Source organism: Buteo buteo, chromosome 16 (genome assembly GCF_964188355.1).
Source record: "Buteo buteo chromosome 16, bButBut1.hap1.1, whole genome shotgun sequence".
NCBI classification, from domain to species: Eukaryota; Metazoa; Chordata; class Aves; order Accipitriformes; family Accipitridae; genus Buteo; species Buteo buteo.
The window spans coordinates 4,273,061-4,286,646 of NC_134186.1; the positions used below are offsets into that span (position 1 = coordinate 4,273,061).

Sequence of the window (13,586 nt, forward strand, 5' to 3'; positions counted from 1 at the left end):
GGCGGGATGAGCGGCAGGTCGAGCCCCGCCCACCCTGGGCCGTGCCCTATATAAAGCGGCGGGGCGGCGGCTCCCTGAGGAGATTCATGGCGGCGGGAGCGGGAGCGGCTCCTGCGCCGAGGGAGAGGGGCGGCCGGTGTCAGAGGCTCCTCGGCAAGATGGGGGCGAGTGCTTGCAGAGATGCCAACGGGGGGGGGGAAGAAACAGGGGCTGCTGTGCAGGTCAGAGGGGGAGCAGCACAACACACCTGGGGATTTTCCTCTCCCTGATGCTCTCCTGCCCCCAGCCCGGGTGTTTGCTGAACAACCCAAGCCCTGACACGCACACACACCCCCCCAGCCCCTCTCATCTTGTCTTTACAAGCCACAGGCTGCATGCTTCAAACCATTGCAGCCAACACACCAGCACCTGCTGAGAGGGCCTCATCCACCCCTGGGGGTGCAGAGGTTCCCTGTTGTTGCACTGGGGCTCAGCCTCCCTCACATCAGCCCCAGCCACACTCTCTCCACCTCTCCTCTTACTGCACTTTTCCCTCTCTTGCAACCCCACACTCTCACCAGGTAAGGGACAGGGTCTTCTCACTGCACAGATAGCTCTGTACAACTCCCTAAGCCATATAAAAGGGGCCTGAAATGATATTAAATAAATGTTCTACCCTTTTTTGTGGTTTATACAAGCTCACCTCAGTCTGTTTCCACAGGTTAGACTCTGCCACCGCTAATGGGGGGCCAGATGGCAGCTCCTTACTTTTTGCTTTGAGACCTGGTAGCTTCCAAGAACCTTTCCTAGCCCACTGCTGTTAAGAGTACAGAGCTGCAGCACTAACAACATTTTGTTCCCACTGTTTATTCAGACATGTGAATTAAACCAGTGTACCATTTTAAGAGCAAGCTGGAACTAATTCTGAATTAAAAAAGCATAAAATGCAGCTTTTACTTTCCCTCCCTATAGAGACCACTAGTTCCTGAAGCATTTCATTCCTTTTCTCCTCAAAGTTTGTGGCCAGATTTGTGCCAGCATCACCACAGCTGGCTGGAGATGAACCATTCAGGTAAGGTCACCTGCTTCTCCTTCAGGGCTCTTACTCTTCCTTGAAGCTCAACTTGTTCTTCACCTTCCGGGCCATGTAAGCAGCTGTGAGGACAGAGCAGGTCACAGTGAAGAGGCACAGGGCAGAGAAGTTATGTGCCAAATCACCCTGAAGAGTGGAATAGATCTGTCGCCTGGATTCATAGTCCAACACCACCGCCTCGATCTGCGCCAGCGTGCAGAGTACCAGGCACACGTGAAAAATCTGATGGCTCTGCCCAAAAAAGTGACATTTCCCAGGGAACCACTTCTCAGGGTAAGGGTGTGAGAAAAAAAAGGCACCGATGAGGAAAAACAGCACCTGGCATTTGTGGTACAGAAGGGCTGGGTCAGCCTGCTCAGAGGGTGGCGCGGTGTAGATGCGGTGGACCACAGGGCTGATGTCCAGCATGTACGCCAGGCTGGAGGGCAGCTCCTGGCAGAGCCTGCTCAGAAGGCGAGCGGACTGGTGGTACCGGTACTTGGCATAGCAGGAACCGGCACAGGACAGCCACGCTAACAGGACAGCCGCCGGCATGTAAAACCCCTTGATCTTCTCATGCCAGCTTGGCTCGATAGCATAGTAGTAGTGCCCCAGAGCGCTGCCGTACTGGTAAATGGCGACCCCTACGTAGTCCATGAAGAAGAAGCTGTAGTGCCAGAACTCAGATTTGGCCTGCAGAAGGTGAGCGAGGGTGCTGAATGTCAGGTAGGTGATGGACGCCACGATGATGATGAGGAGGGGCTGGGCGTGCAGGTCCTGCCCAAAATCCACCCGCTGTGAGAGCTGCTGGAACCGCAGCAGCAGGATCAGTGCTGCCACCAGATGGGTCCAGACGTTGATGGCCTCGTTGTGCTGCTGGAAGAGTGTCGAGAAGTAATAGCGCCAGGTCTGCTGCACCGGCCGGTAGCCGGTGTGGATGTAGGGCTTCCAGAAGACCTTCGGCACCTCCGAGCTGCTGACGGTGGAAGGGGAGAGGGGGGCCATCAGCTGAGGGACCTGCCGCACATTAATGAATAGGCGGCTAAGTTTTTCAGTGATGACCGTTGCCATGATGCAGCCAAACACCAGGACTCCGCCGCACAGAACAACCTTTGGGATGGAAAGGAAGTTTTGCTGTGGGGTTTAATAGTGACTTTACCAGAAAAAAAAAAAGAAAAAAAAAAGAAAAACCAACCCAAATCAACAAGCAGAGGCCATTTAAATGCTTTGTCTGGTTTGGGGGTTTTTTTTCAAAGATATGTAAAATCATGTGTGACTGGAGGACAGCCTCATTATAGCTGAAATAAAAGAATCTCCAAAAATAGTAATAGGAAGGAGGCTGAAGGGAGATTTAAGAACCCCTGGAGTTCCCCATGCTGCACAAGCAACAGACTGTCTGGAGGAGTACAGAAGTAGAGGACACCAGTACAGGGTTAATTGACACAATAATTAACACACCAGGACACATCAGTTCCTAGCTCACCCCTTCCCAGCAGTTTGGGAACTGCTAAACAAACTAAACATCCTAAACAAACTTCCCTCTCCAGGACCAGCCCAGAGTTTCCCCCTTTTAAACTGTCTGCAGTATCTATCTTTACAAATAACAACGAGTCGCATTCCCACAAGCAGCGAGGTAACCTGCTCTGCCTCACAAGGGGTGCACCCGAGAACATAAATAACTGTAACACCAGCAACAGAAGACACAACTTCTGTGTTTTGAGTTTTTACTGTCTTTTTTCAGCTCCTGATTTTCCACATGGCTTTGCACAAAAACAACGCGGCTCAAGTAAGTTCATCTTGTTGCATCACCAAGGTCCAGCAGCGTAATCTTTGCGAGCAAGCGCTTCCATATTTACAGTTTTGAAGCTGCTGTCCTCACCAAGATAAAGGCAGCCTTACTGGCTTGTTCTGCCTTGTCACGGCAGCCTTAAAAACATATTGAACAGAACATGCTCAAAATGAGATTTCCCCCCCTCTTTACCTGCTCTTGCTCAGACAAGATCTGAAGAAAACAGCCCAACTCCTGTCCAGCTGCAGTGCTGATTTACGCCTCAACTCCTGGCAAGCGCAGTCGTTTCAGGGACAGCTCAGACAGGAAGAGCTCTTCAAAGTTTGGGAACAGGAGGAGGAGGGGTTGGAACTGTTTATTTTAAAAATCTCTGTAATTTCCTAATCAAAATGGAGTAGAGAGGTTTGTAACTCATGCCTGCCTGAAGCTGAGGAACACAGACACAGATAAAAACTGGCTGTTTGCTGCTCAGCTTCCCTCTTGAATGTTTTTTTCCCCACCTCACCTGGTTAAAGAGGTCCCACACCAAAACCAACTCACCTGGCTCAGGGCAGTACCTCACAGAGGGCAATCCTGACCCTCGCTTGGCCTCCTAAACCCTCCTGTAACACTGCAACATGCACAGGCAGCCAGTGAAAAATTAACTTCATAAACCGCTTCCGCACTTGCGGCTGCTGCACTGAACTGAAACAGCCTCGAGTCCTGCCGGGGAGATGTGGGCAAAAGCAGAACTTCCAAGGTTAAGCTATTTTGACCAAAATTCGATGGGCGGTTTGGAAGAAAACACTGCCCTTCTGCCACCCGGAGAACTTGCCTCTGTGCCAGGGCTGCTGCTGCCCACGAAGACACCTGGGTACATGGGGAGGGGGCTCACCTCCAGACTGGGTCTGACCCCCCTCACGGCTGCCAGAAGACAAATTCCTACAGGAAAGTCACCCCTGGTTCTGCTCAGGGAAACGCTGCAGCAAAAGCAGCGGGAAAAGCTGCGTTCAGAGCAGCCAAGCACGAGGCAGGAAAGGGAGCGGTGTTTACATCAGGTCCTCCGAAACTTGTTGCAGCAGGACTTCATTTGCAAAGCTCTTCCCAGCTATGAAGCCTTGAGCAATGCTCAGTTACAAACACCGCACATCCTGCGCGGTGCTGGAAATCATTAATCCGGCTTGTACCCTGAATAACAGCCTCCACATACCTACGAGGTGTTGATAGCATTGCCTGTTACATCCTACAGAGCGTTTCTTTTCTCAAGCAGCATCCACCCATCCTGCTTAATTTTTTCTTAATGATACAGACTCAGCCCCCAGCTGCTGACATGCCTGTTTGCTCCCGTACCTACATCTATATTTAGCCTTCTAGAGCACAAATACGCTTCTTTTAAGTGAAGATCTGTTCCTTCTCAGCACAGGCTCACCGAGCCCCCACACCCGGCCAGCCTCTCCTCCCTCCCAGCAGAACAGCAGCACCAGCCCTGCCAAAACCCCTTCTGGGGCAGCCAGGGACCGATCCCCGCCCCTCCCGCAATATTTTTTTTTTTTCCCGGGGGGGTGGTGGTGTGTATTTCAGGACACGGGTGCAGCTGGAGGTCAGGATCGCTGGAGTTCAGGATCGCTGGGGCCCTGGACCCTGACACCCCCCCCCCCCCCGCTTCCCACCAAGGCACTTGCTGAGCCCACCGCAGCTCCTCTCCCCGCCGGACCAGGCTGCACCTCCGCACCGCCCCCCCCCCCGGCTTCAACACCGGCGGCTGCCGCGGCTTCTCCCCCTTCCCCGTCCCCGCCGGAGCCCTCCGTGCCCGCTTACCCCCCCCGCGGCTCCGCCGGGCAGGGTCCCCGGCTCCGGGAGGCGGCAGCGCACGGAGGATGCGCCGTTTTCCATCCGGGTTGGGCTTCTCTCCTTAATGACTGACCTGTCTCAGATGGGGAGATGAAGGAAACCGGTGGGGGGTTCTGTCCCGACCCCCCCCGCTATCCCCCAAAGCTGGTTTGAATCGTTACTTCTCCCATTGCCCCCACCGCACCCGTGACAAGGGCCAGCAATTATTTTGTAACCTGCTACCGCGGGCTGGGCTGCCCAGCCTAGGAAATACAGCTGCAGAGCTGCTTTTTTGTCTTTTTTTTTCTTTTTTTTTTTTTTTTTTTTTTAAAGCAACCTGTCCATAGTCCAGCTTTCCCTACCAGAGAGGGCATTACTGTTTTCCTGCCTGAGCACCATCTCCTCCATGGTAGTTTCCCCCCTCCCCTTACTCCGTTCTCAGATCATTACCACCCTCTCGCTATCTGCAACCCCCCAATCTCTTCCCCCCCCCCCCCCCCCCCCCCGCAGCTCCCAGAGGAACCAGACCCAGCTCAGGCCCGGGGCGTTAAGCTCCAGTTAAGAATAACACAGGCAGCCACATAAAACAGAACTGAGACAAGGGAACAGAAGGCCCCGAGCTGCGATCTGACAGCTTTGGCAAGTCAAAAAACTCACATTTAACGTCTCTCTCTGCTCTTAACACCATTTGGGGTTTAGCAGTGCTGTCATCCTCCTCCCCCACCCCTTGAGAAGATGGGGAAAACCCACACACAGTATTTGGGACACTTGGTCCCTTCTCAGCAGGTAAAGAAATACATTAAAATGAAGAGCCAATTTTTTTTGATTGCTAATTATGGCTGATCTTGTCTATGGGAACTGAACCAGTGATCACTTAAGCCTCCATTTTGTGGTACTAGAGACACTCGGCATCTTTCCTAACCACATTATGTAGCAGGTCTCAAAGCGCAGCTCTATATTCCCCTGTCCTCACCACCTCCCGGGGTGGATCCTGACCCACATCCCCTGCTCTCGTCTTGCACAACGTTGATACGCCATTAAAAACCCCCAAACCACACTATGACCCCACTGCAGATGGGTGGTTGCTCCCCAACAGGTAGAAATGCAGTCTCTCTTACCTTAAATGATGAAGTATCATAACACTTCTGAAAACCCTTCAGGGAAAGGATCTGATCGCAGCCTTCCTGTGCATGAAGCCTGGCTTTATCTCACTGCTGTTCTTTCACTCAAACAACGCAATATCAGCTTTTGGTTAAGTACAACTCTGATGCAATCAAAAGTGGTTAATATGATGCATGAAAGCTTTCTAAACTGAGGTTCCTTCTTTAGCAAACCCCAGAAGACAGGTCAAGTGGTCCAGGACTCAATTAGCCCCTAAAAAAAAAAAAAAAAAAAATCCCTACCAGCTCTTCCATCCTCAGAAGATGCAAGTCTGTCACCCAGGCAGTGCCAGATGCCCCAGGTGTGGAGTTCACCTGAAAACAAACCTGGTAGCCAAGCCTCAAGATCAAGGACACAAAAGGGGGAAGACAGGACCAAGTGTGCCTCCCCAAGACCAGTGCTACTGTGTGTTTGACATTAACAGGAGCTGTGAAACCCAAAGCTTCCTCCCTCCGAGGGAACACACTTACTGAAGTGAAATACTTCAGAACAGAGTGTTTATACTGAATAAGTTGGGTGGCTGTTCACACACCCCGATTGCAACCTTGTCTTTGCTGCAGAGTAGCACAAGTACCTGTGGATGGCCTTAGAGGAAGGGTTTGGGTTTGTTGGTTTGGGGTTTTTTTTTGTTGTTGTTTTTTTTTTTTAACACACCCATACAACAGCACAGCAACTTTGTACCCAATCCACCTAATAAGCATCTTTCCTCAGAGCACAAGCACAGTTGTATCCATTTCGCACACCCCAGAAAAACCATAGATGATACACATCTCATTGTGGGCAGGAGTTTATCTTCAGACTCACCCTGTGGCACAGTGTACTATCCCAGCACATCTGCAGCAGAATAATTCTTATCCACAATGACATTTTCAATTTGGGGAGGCTCACGATCCCAGCACAGAACAGGTTTCTGACACTGCAGAAGTGGTATACAAGTCACCATTCAATAGCACAAGTCATCTTCTAGAAACCCTTACCAAAAAAAAGGCTCAGATCAGAGTCATGTGGTAACAAGGACTTGTTTGTTGAAGTCTCAGCGTCCAAAGGGAGGTGGTTCTGAACTCTTTTTAACAAAAAGACACAACAGCTGACAACTGCTGAGGTGTCAAAACAAAGCTCTGATTGTAAAATTAAGACAATGAGTGTGCTCTAGGGGAAAAGGCAGTCACGCAGCATGCCCATGGATGTAAGGAAAAGTGCTGCTGCAGACCTTTCCACCCAGCACCGGATAAGGATGCCTGTTGCAGACCTCAGCCAACTGATTTTGTTTCTCATGTCACTTTTAGAAGTAATTCTCATGATAACAGCACTGTGCAGCTTTATTTAGTCACTCAGTTACAGCAGTATTTTAGCAGACTGGGACAGAGTCAGATTTTTGAAGTGTAACAGATATTCAGCATGGAACAGTAATCTACATATTCCTTTCACAAATGTCTTACAGAGCTGATACAGTACTAGCCATCAACCCAGTAGCAAGCGCCCTGGAGTAGAAAAGGATGCAACAAGAAGATAGCTACACTGGAAAGACAACACTTTAGAAAAAGTGAAACATGTAAAGTCTCCCCTCTAGCCCCCAAAGAAAGTGTACAGTTTGGATCTAATTTTACAGTTCTACATCAGTTTCTAGAAACTTAAAAAAAAAAAAACAAAGATAAAACCACTGGCCAGTACAGTCTTTGGATATTTAGAGGAGGGGGAGAGAGTCAGTTTCCAGAATGAAGTCAGTCAGTTTCAGCCTCACCAGGGTCTTTGCCTTCTTTGTTCTTTCGAACCTCCTCAATATGCTTGTCCTGAAAGACAACAGCAGGGAAGCAGTTAGCTGCCCAGGCACAGAGAGGCAGGGCTCCGGGCTGGCACAGCAAGCCCCAGCTTGCTTCCCACCCCCCAGCTCACAGCAGGAACCTGTGACTCCAGGTTACTGAAGGGGGCTACAGGATGAAGCTTGCTAAGAGAAGAGTGAGACATTGCTGTAGCTCCATCCATCCCCTCTCCCCCAAGAGGAGGATTTCTGCAAAGTCTTCTGCAGATAATTTTTCAAGATCAGACCATCACAGAACTCCCAAGGATGTCCGTATACTCATAGTACCCCCTCCCCTCACTTGGCCAGTCACTTGGCTTTATTTAGCCAGTTTTCACAGTAAGGAGCATGGATAAACTCTCTCCCAAAGGGGAACGGGGACTCTACACCCACCTTCTCCCTCAAGCGTTCCAGTTTAGCAGCCATTTGTGCCTCGCGGTTTTCTTTGTTAGCTTCCATTTTGTGGGTCAGCTTCTCCTCTGCCATTTTGCTGAAGTTGTTGTTTTCTTCAATTGCTTTCTGAAGCACCTCTTTTTCATGCTCCCGCTTCTCAGCTAGCTGCTTCAAGACTTCTGCTTCATGAGACTAACAAAACAGAGGATGCATGCTTTGAACATAAAACAGATGAACTACAGAGACAACTACAGTCGAGTTGCCCACAACTCCCCAGAGAAGAGATTTTCTGCTATTTTACTGGAGAACAGCATAATATCGTGATGCAGGACAGAGCTCCCTGGTGCTTCCCCCACCCACATAACCCACATTTTCACCATTACAAACTACCAGGAAAGTTAAGTTTCTGTCATTACTTGCAAGTCTTGTTAAACGGGATTTTTCTGGAAAAAAAGAATATGGTTGGTTTGTTTTTTTTTTTTACATTAACATTGACAGATCTTTCCTAGAAGATTCTCGCTTCTCAGAATGGTGAATCACTGTGATTCAGGTCATGCAGGAGGCTGCACTTCAACTAGTAAGCCTCTGCACGGTCAAGGGCTTCAAGCTACATCTCAACAGCAAGATCTTACATCAAGTCAGACATATTCACAAACCTTCTCATTACAGATTCAGCACTACATTTTCTAGGAGAAAATGAATCTGTATGATGTTAAAGAGAAGAAAAACAACTTCATCCTGAAAAAGCATCCCCTCTCAACTAAACATTTTCTCCCAGTTTTTCAAGTGACCATTCAAGGTCACTTTGGGAACAAAGCTATGGCCTTGCAGACCATAAAGGTTCATAAGAGCCCCAGAGATTCCAACAAAGCTCAATTAATATTCCATTTACCATAATACAGACTGCTAATCACTTATCCTAAGGAACAATTTAAAAAAAAAAAAACCACACAACACAGCTTGCACAGACTAGTTGAGCAGAGCTCACTTAAGCTGTTTCAAATTTACCTTACGTCTCTCTTCTGCTGCTTCCAACTTCTTCTGAATCTCTTCCAATGACACATCCTTCTTCTTTGGGGGAGAAAGAGGGAATTCTGGAACTGCTTCTTTTGAGCGGGGACTGAGTATCAGCTCAAATGCCTGCCCAGAGGCACGCTTTTCCAGTTCCTTCACTTGAATATCTAGGAACATGGGAAAAAAACCCCAAACAGTACTTTAAGCCAGGAACTGGCTTAGGTAACTTGAACAATAGCCTTCAAAAATCCAATGCCACAAAGCTCACTTAAGGAGACAGTTAGCATCTGAGCTGATAGTTTCGTTTTAAGCAGCAGCAACACCATTCAAAAACGTTGCAGGCAATTCTGTTTACAATTCTTCCTTGATAGTACATCACCCAAGTGCCTGACACTTTATTTTAGCCTTTAATATCCAGGGTCCTGAAAACAATCTTATCAGTACTTCAAATGTAAAAAAACCCAAGCAAACAAACAAAAAACAAAAACAAAAAACACCCCCCTCTTTCTCCAACGACAAGTCTGAGGATGAGTTTCAAGGTGTTTGCCTAAGATCTGACATAGCCAAGAAAAGAAACCAGTTTTCAAAGAAATATGTAAGCCAGTGTTCTCTCTTCAAACACCTATCAACAGGCACGTCAGCCCTGCACCATGTCAGTTGTACCAGCACACCAGTTTTGATCACCAAGATGTCTAGATGATAGTCAGTTCTGTTAACGGAGCAGATGGCATGCAGATGAGCTGAAGCCCATCTGCTAACAGCCTAGTCTGAGAGGGCTTTCAGTATGTTTTCACAAGCACCCAGTTTTAACAGCTTCTCCAAAAGCAGCCTAGAGATGGGAGAAAAGCTTGGTGATGACAGTTTATTTTACTATATTAGATTTTTAAATTCTTTCTGAGGAAATTAAGAGAAAAAAAGACACAAGAGCATTTAGTACATAATACTACATACCAGAAGTAGCCATGACCAAGAAAATATGACTCCAGAAGCCAACTCTGGGAGAACTTCAATCGGTTGGATTCCTAGATAACAAAGAGACACGCCTTTGAACAGTAAGTACATGAATGTCATTTCTTCTAACTCCTAATAAAAATTGCTAAGCATAATTAGGCCTGCTGAACAAAAGACAGTCAGGTAGGTTACTGCTGTCAGTAATTCCAGTCAGCCTGTGGGGCTGAGGCTGATGTACATTGGCTAGGAACAGCAGAGAAGAGAGGTTCTCTATTATTGGTGTTGCAGGATCTGTGTGTACGACTGTATGGTCGGGCATTTTCAGTCCCTGTTTTACTCCACTGTAAATAAGATACACAAAGACTCCCATTTCACCATTAACTCAGCAGCTTACAGGGCTACGGATATTTCACCAATATTGCACATAGCAGATACATCTCTCTGAATTAAAATATGGCACACAACAGGACAGTACAGTCAGGATTCCCGCTGCTACCAGAGGATCTTAAACGTGTGCATCGACCTCATTTAAAATTCGATTTTATTTGTGCAGCTGAGGCCAGATGCTGCACATCACGACAGACAGGGAGCACACACGCTGCCCAGCATCCCTTGTTAAAAAGGGACGTAATAAATTTTTTAAAAAAAGCCACAAAGCGCTCTAAAAACCCCAAAAGGGGGATTTTTTTTTTTTTTCCCCAGGTTTTAAGCCGAAAATGAAGCGGGGGCAGGGTGGGTGCGCGGTCCCAGCGCCGCCCGGTCGGGCGGCGCTGGGACCGCGCACCCACCCTGCCCCAGAGGTACCGCCCCCTCCCGCCACCAACCAATAAGCGCCGAGGCCGTCGGGCGGCCGGGCGCACGCCCCGCCCCCTCTCCGCACGCGCCTTCCTAACCGCACCGAATTCAAACCGCCGGGGAGGGAGGGAGGGAAGAAGAGCGCGAGAGAGAGAGCGCGCGCGCTCGCCCGCGCGCGCGGGGGGCTCGAGGGAGGGCGGGGCCAACGGTAACATCCGGGCACCTGCCGCCCCCCGCCGCAGGTGCGGGCCCCCGCCTCTACCCCGGGGTGAAGGGGAAAGGGAAGGGACCGGGGCGAAGGGGGGGGTGGGAGAAGGAAAGAAACGGGACCGTCGCCCCACCGCCGCTAAGCGGGGCTCAACGGCGGGTCCCCGAGCTCGATGGCGTCGGGGCGCGGTCGGCCGGGCGCCGCCCCTTCCCCACTAACAATGGCGGGGTCCTGTCAGGGAGGGGAGGGGGCGCCGCTACCGCGAGTAGGGCGTCGCCCCTCACAGAGCGTCGCCCCTCACAGAACGAGCGTCGCCCACTCCCGGGACAATAGACACCCCCTTCCCCAGCGGGATTTGAGGGTGTGGGGGTGGGCTAGAGACGCCCCCCGCCCATTGTCTCCCTTCCCTTTGTCACCGCGACGCCCGAGAAGCGGGCGGCGGGCGGGGACGCGACCCCCGCGAGGAAAAGGGACAAAGGAGACAAGGGCGGGACCCCCTCCCCAAGCGCCCGCAAACGGCTGCGGAGCCGCCGGCGACCCCCCTCGCCCTGACACCCATCCTCAGACCCCCCTCGGCTGCGGTACTACCGCCGCCGCCGCCCATCCCCACGGGAACACCGGACTTCCATGAGCCATCACCCCCGCCTTACTCCACCACCCGAAAGATCGCGGACACCCACCCCAATCCCGGGTGACCCGCAGCCCCGCCGCCGCCGCCACGCACCCACCTGCCCGCTCCGCCGCTCCAGCCACACTCCGCTCCCGCCCGCCCCGCCGCGCACAAAAGCGCCAAACAATGGCACGTGACCCGCCCCGCCCCGCCTCCATTGGCCGAGCGCGGCGGCACGTGCCGCCCGCCGGGGGGGGGGCGAGGGGGGGCGCGCAGCCCCCCTCCCCCGTTTTCCTGACCGCCTCCCCCCCCCCCCGCCACCCCCCTCGGCTGCATGCCGGGAGACGTAGTCCGCCAAGGGCGGGCGGTGGCGGCGAGGGGAGGCGACCCCCGCGGCCCGGTGGGGCCCGGGTGGAGGGTGCGGGACCTGGCCGCGACGCCCCTCGTCTCCGCGCCCCCCCCCCGGGGCCGTGCGTTCCCGCGCCGGCCTCTCCGCCCGCAGCCGGAGGGCGACGGGACTCCCTTTGTCTCCCACCCCCGGGTGGTGGGGAGGAGCGGGGCTGCGGTGCGGTGTGGCCTCGTTTGGTCAGCGTCGCCCGTTCTCCTCGGGGGCGTTTGGTGGGAGCGGAGCCGTGGTTCAGATGGTCGCCTCGGGGCTGGCCGCTGACCTCAGGGCCACGGTCGCCTTCAGGACCATGGTCACACCATGGCCGACCTCAGGGCCATGGTCGCCTCAGGACCATGGCCACTTACCTCAGGGCTTTCGGTCACCTCAGGACTATGCTCACCTCAAGGCCATGGTAACTTACATCAGGGCCATGGTCACCTCAGGACCATGGTCACACCATGGCCGACCTCAGGGCCATGGTCACCTCAGGGCCATGATCGCCTCATGGCCATGGCCGCTGACCTCAGGGCCACAGTCACCTCAGGGCCATGGTCACCTAATGGCCATGGCCACTTACGTTGGGGCCATAGTCACCTCAGGGCCACAGGCACCTACCTCAGGGCTTTCGGTCACCTCAAGACTATGCTCACCTCAAGGCCATGGTAACTTACCTCAGGACCACGGTCACCTCATGGCCATGGCCACTCACCTCAGGGCCATGGTCACCTCAGGACCACAGTCACCTCAGGGCCATGGCCACCTTACCTCAGGGCTTTCGGTCACCTCAGGACTATGCTCACCCCAAGGCCACGGTAACTTTCCTCAGGGCCACGATCATCTCAGGGCCATGGTCACCTCAGGGCCATGGCCACTTACCTCGGGGCCATGGTCACCTCATGGCCATGGCCACTCACCTTGGGGCCATGGTCACCTTGGGGCCATGGTCACCTCAGGGCCATGGTCACCTACCTCAGGGCTTTCGGTCACCTCAGGACTATGCTCACCTCAAGGCCATGGCAACTTACCTCAGGGCCATGGTCACCTACCTCAGGGCCCTTGATCACCTCAAGACCAATGGTCACCTCAGGGTCATCACCACTTACCTTGGGGCCACAGTCATCTCAGGGCCATGGTCATGAGGGCATGGTCACCTCAGGGCCAGGTGGTTATCTCAGGGCCACAATAAACTCAGGGATCTCGGTCATCACCAAGATGACCACCGTGTTCCTTTGGTCACCTCAGGGTCACAGCCCCCACAGGCCAACCCCAAAGAGGATCTGTGGGTCTGACAACGCGCTGGCCCCACAGGACCTGGCAGTGTGTTTTGGTGGACAGCCACATGGCCTCCCTCTCCTTTGGGGTGGCACCAGCAAGTCAAATCACATCCAGAAAAGCCATCATTCATGCAGATTCCGTAGTATGTACATAATGGCCGTGCAAAGACGATCCATTCTTGTCCTAAGGGCTGCATTGTGAGCAGTTCCCTTCTCAAGACAACGCTATTGCCAAGCGTAGATAAGTGGTTCGCTCCCAAACGTGCTTTAAATGAACTGGCTGCATTTTTGCATGTTCCGTACAAATGACTTCTGTACAATTCCTGTGGTAGTTTCCATGCTACA

At 52.3% G+C, this 13,586-nt stretch overlaps 2 protein-coding genes across 9 annotated transcripts; both read right to left on the reverse strand.

Annotated features, from left to right (window-relative positions):
- Positions 1 to 834: 834 nt before the first annotated feature.
- PAQR7 (progestin and adipoQ receptor family member 7) lies at positions 835 to 6,865 on the reverse strand. Of its 8 annotated transcripts, none has more exons than XM_075047490.1 (4): positions 6,615 to 6,865; positions 5,768 to 6,023; positions 4,638 to 4,743; positions 835 to 2,161 (listed from the first exon to the last, which is right to left on the reverse strand). In XM_075047490.1, the coding sequence occupies exons 2-4, from the start codon at positions 5,785 to 5,787 to the stop codon at positions 1,082 to 1,084; spliced, it is 1,206 nt and encodes a 401-aa protein (XP_074903591.1). In that variant the 5' UTR covers positions 5,788 to 6,023; positions 6,615 to 6,865; the 3' UTR covers positions 835 to 1,081. The 8 variants fall into 8 exon arrangements, with proteins under 8 accessions (XP_074903591.1, XP_074903593.1, XP_074903595.1 ...); XM_075047492.1 differs by lacking the exon at positions 6,615 to 6,865 and adding an exon at positions 3,033 to 3,220 and having other exon boundaries at positions 5,768 to 5,785; XM_075047494.1 differs by lacking the exon at positions 4,638 to 4,743.
- A 237-nt stretch (positions 6,866 to 7,102) lies between these two features.
- STMN1 (stathmin 1) lies at positions 7,103 to 11,770 on the reverse strand. Its single transcript, XM_075047498.1, has 5 exons — positions 11,698 to 11,770; positions 9,967 to 10,037; positions 9,010 to 9,182; positions 8,002 to 8,193; positions 7,103 to 7,600 (listed from the first exon to the last, which is right to left on the reverse strand). The coding sequence occupies exons 2-5, from the start codon at positions 9,977 to 9,979 to the stop codon at positions 7,532 to 7,534; spliced, it is 447 nt and encodes a 148-aa protein (XP_074903599.1). The 5' UTR covers positions 9,980 to 10,037; positions 11,698 to 11,770; the 3' UTR covers positions 7,103 to 7,531.
- Positions 11,771 to 13,586: the final 1,816 nt, after the last annotated feature.

What these genes read in the sequence shown, in the direction of transcription:
- PAQR7 (XM_075047490.1), bottom strand. Translation starts at nt 5,787, where the DNA reads ATGATACTTCATCATTTAAG. An exon ending in ATGATACTTCATCATTTAAG is followed by an intron (nt 4,744 to 5,767) that starts GTAAGAGAGACT and finishes CATCTGAGACAG; the next exon opens with GTCAGTCATTAAGGAGAGAA. An exon ending in CCGGCGGAGCCGCGGGGGGG is followed by an intron (nt 2,162 to 4,637) that starts GTAAGCGGGCAC and finishes TCCATCCCAAAG; the next exon opens with GTTGTTCTGTGCGGCGGAGT.
- STMN1 (XM_075047498.1), bottom strand. An exon ending in CAGCAGAAGAGAGACGTAAG is followed by an intron (nt 8,194 to 9,009) that starts GTAAATTTGAAA and finishes CTGTTTTGTTAG; the next exon opens with TCTCATGAAGCAGAAGTCTT. An exon ending in TGGAACGCTTGAGGGAGAAG is followed by an intron (nt 7,601 to 8,001) that starts GTGGGTGTAGAG and finishes GTTGTCTTTCAG; the next exon opens with GACAAGCATATTGAGGAGGT.